Source organism: Theobroma umbraticum, unplaced genomic scaffold (genome assembly GCF_002168275.2).
Source record: "Theobroma umbraticum cultivar Fairchild unplaced genomic scaffold, ASM216827v3 scaffold_30.0, whole genome shotgun sequence".
Taxonomy (NCBI): Eukaryota; Viridiplantae; Streptophyta; class Magnoliopsida; order Malvales; family Malvaceae; genus Theobroma; species Theobroma umbraticum.
Window position 1 is genome coordinate 4,174,208 of NW_018397254.1, and position 3,703 is coordinate 4,177,910.

General features: G+C 34.1%; 1 protein-coding gene and 1 pseudogene across 1 annotated transcript in view; one reads left to right on the forward strand and one right to left on the reverse strand.

Annotated features, from left to right (window-relative positions):
• The window catches only part of LOC110423184 (putative cytochrome c oxidase subunit 6b-like), a 1,030-nt gene extending 777 nt beyond the window's left edge, over window positions 1–253 (reverse strand). The window contains exon 1 of the mRNA XM_021437344.2: window positions 153–253. Within this exon, the coding sequence (XP_021293019.1) occupies window positions 153–253 (101 nt within the window). The remainder of the gene's footprint in view (window positions 1–152) is intronic.
• A 1,427-nt stretch (window positions 254–1,680) lies between these two features.
• LOC110418646 (putative invertase inhibitor pseudogene) lies at window positions 1,681–2,774 on the forward strand (annotated as a pseudogene).
• Window positions 2,775–3,703: the final 929 nt, after the last annotated feature.

Sequence of the window (3,703 nt, forward strand, 5' to 3'; positions counted from 1 at the left end):
CTCATGGGGATCCACCATGGAAGGAGTCGACATGGCGAGTTATTGATCTTCCTACTGATTAATTAATGCCCCTCGTTGTGCAATAGCATACCTTTATTCAGACTACTTTTTCTGTTTCAGCTATGGGGTATATGTATTGTTAGCCTCTTCACTGTTGCAAACTTGGGATGAAGACACGTAGCAGAGAAGCTGACACTTGTGCCACCGGCAGGGCACTGATGTGTCTCTGCCGTGGATGGTTACCGCTTGCCATAGCCGAACAAAGTTTATTTTTTGTGTAGCTATGTTTTGTCCTTTTTTATCAGGTCGGGGATCGACCTGGATGCACGAAGGTTGATGGATCGGCTCGGAAAGCACGAGGGAAAAGGTCACGAGTCTCACGACCCACGGTCCTTTTCTCGTGTGTCTGGGTGGTAATCCATTCGGACCTATTGGAGGCTGGCCCATCGACTTAGTCCATGGAACATGGTTCGTCAAATACGCAATAGCATCATCTTAGGCGAAAATTCCGGCAATAGCGCATGAGCTATGGCACGTAGATGCCGTTTCAACGAAGTCAAAATGTGCAAATCAAATTACAAATGCCATGTTTTCCAAAGTTCAAGGTCGTAGCGCCGTGCAAGCAAATGGGACCTAATTTTAGTACGGTGCCACAAAGGAACAAGATTTCAGTTGTTTTCTACCAAAGATAGATAATTCAGCTAAGATCATAAAATGCACCAGTGTCACCATCCCCCATACATAGAGTAGAGTTTCTTCGGTGTTCGAAGTGATGACGCATGCAAAAAGCTTTTGGAGGCAAAATTTTCTTAATGCCAATCCAATTAAATGTAGCAAGTTTTATATATAAACAACTTTTAACTATTTTTTGGTGAGTTAAAAAAAATCATCCAAAAAAATGATAACGTACAATATCTAAAAAGTAAAAGACTTTTAATATAATTATAGTACAAATTATAAATTAAATCAATATGATTCTATTAAATTATGTTATAATCAAATTATGATATAATTATGTTAGATTGAATGATATAGTTTTATTAAAAAAGGAAAGAAAATCTTGTATTCTTAATTGTGAACAATATAAAAAATTAAATTATAATCTAACTGTATCACTAATAATATCATAATCTAATAAAATTATTGATTTATTTTGTATAATTATCATAATTATAGCAAAATCAGTTCTTCTCTTATATTCTTCATTTAAGTGAGGTTAGAAACATTGCTTTTCGAGTGAATGGTTGTTTGCGGGAAGTAACAACTAGGTACGTATTAAATTAAACATTGTTTTATGAAATGCATTGCAACCCACCTAACTTTGTACATGTATGAGAATAGGAAAGTATGAAAATAGGAAAGTTTGCACAAGAGTGAAGATTAGAAATTTCCTATGTCATCGAGGCTGAGTCCCCATCCATCGGTGCCACTCCCGTGCTGGGGTTTGTTGCCCTTCTACTCTTCTTGAATGATCACCTCCCCCGATCTCCATTAGTTCACACACAAGAAGATTTGTTGAAGGAATTTGCATTGCTCGAATTAGTTAACTTTGTCAGAATGAAAGAATATAACTTGGCATTGAATCAACGAAGTGATTTGTTGGTACAGAAACCTTAATTTTGTGTCATATACATAGTTACTCAAGATGACTCATGGGAGTTGGTCAGGATTTCGTAGTAAAAGACCAAAGGAGTTGACATTCACACGTGTTGAAATGAAACTATCAAGCCTGGTTTTTTGTTGGTTAATTGCAAACCCAAAAAGCAATCCTTGTGATCTGTACGTTTCACTTACTAAAAATGGTCCATATCGGTCAGCTCAAATACACAAGGATTTCTTGCTATTATTCCCTGGATGGAAAAGTTCTGCCACTGACGTATCCTGGACACAAAAAAGAACAAGAATCGCAACAGACTGCCACAATACCATAAATGACCGATTTTCCTCATAAATAAGTTTCCATTGATATCGAATGAGAGCCTCGACACTAACAAAATACCGTGTAATTTTTTTTCTATATAAGAGTCATTTCAAGCTTTCATTTTCGTCAAAGATGGAGAATTCCTTCCCTTCTGTCTGCACTTTTATCGCTTTCTTCTTTCTCTTGCTTGTCTCGGCAAGGTCGGATGTCATCCAAGATTCTTGCGACAAGGCTGCAAAGGGAGACCGCAACATAAACTTTGACTTTTGTGTTGCAAGTCTGGAAGGGAATCCCAAAAGCAAAACCGCCGCCAGCACTGAGAGTTTGGTTCCCATCTCGATTGAGATGGCCATATCTAATGCAACAAGCATCAGCTCTATCATTTCCAAGCTTTTGGAGAACAAAAACCTTGACAAGTTCACGAGGAGCTGCTTGGAAGATTGCGCTGAACTTTATTCTGACGCACAACCTAGTCTAGAAACTGGTGGCCAGGCTGTCGAGTCTAAAGATTATGGAACGGCTAAAACGGTCATAAGCGCAGCCCTGGATGCTCCGGTGACCTGTGAAGATGGGTTTAAGGAGAGGGAAGGGTTGGTGTCGCCATTGACAAAGGAGAACGACGAGTTCTTCCAGCTGACTGTAGTCCCTCTTGCCTTTATAAATATGCTCAATTGATGAGAATAAATTCTTCTTTGGTTATGTATTTAATGTGGCGCCAGTCACCCCAATGATTAAGCACAATTTGTCCATCTCTATTATGTATTTAAAATTTATTTTGAAAGTTTAAAGCCGTACGAATTTAGACTTAAGTCTCAATATGTGATATATTTATAAAATTTAATATAGTACAAGATTAGAGTTAAGTTTTGGTCAATTACATATTTGTCTTTTGTTTCATTCGAGTTTTTTTAAATATAAAAATCATTTAAAATTTTTACTTAATATAAATAAATTGATTAAACATAATAATTTTTTTTTCAAATTTCTTTATATAATCTTAAGTTTTTTTCCTCTAGTTTTCTTTAAGTGAGAAAATTATTTAAAATTCAAAAAAATAGAGAAAATCTTATAATAATATATTATTCTTAATTAGAAAATTATTCAAACATACACATGGGATTCAAAATTAAATCTTGCAATCCTAAATATCCCTAATGAAATTTTTTTAAACACGTAATATTTTTACTTTATTTATATTGTAAATTTAATTTTCAGGATTTTATTTTTTTATATTAAAAATATTAAATATTATAATTTTTTAAAGGAAATTAATATTATAATACATTAAGTAAAAACTTTTTTCATAAAAGAAAGACAAAAATTTAAGGATGAAAAAAAACATAATTCAATGACATTTAAGGATATTATTTTATTAAGATTTTTTTAATTGAATCATATAAAATATTACTACATTCGAGCATTTAGTTTATTGATTAGTATATGATCTCTCTGTCTAAAGAATAGAGTTTGAATATTCTCTATCCAAATTATAAAAAAAAATCATAAAAAATATTGCAAAACTGATGGGCCTTAATATCTTTAAAAGTAAGACCGGACCGTCCAGTCTGTGGAATGGCCATGGCTCGGTCCATTAATAATCTATTTTCAAACCATAGCCCAAACAATGAGGGCAATATATAATGTTAAATTTTACTTTTTCTTTTTATTTTAGTTTACTTTGTGGGTTTTGATTACCATTTTTGGATGGCAAAACATCAGCCAGACAAATCTTTGGCAACCTTCTTGGAAGCTTCCTTGGCTTGCCACACTCGTTGTACTTCA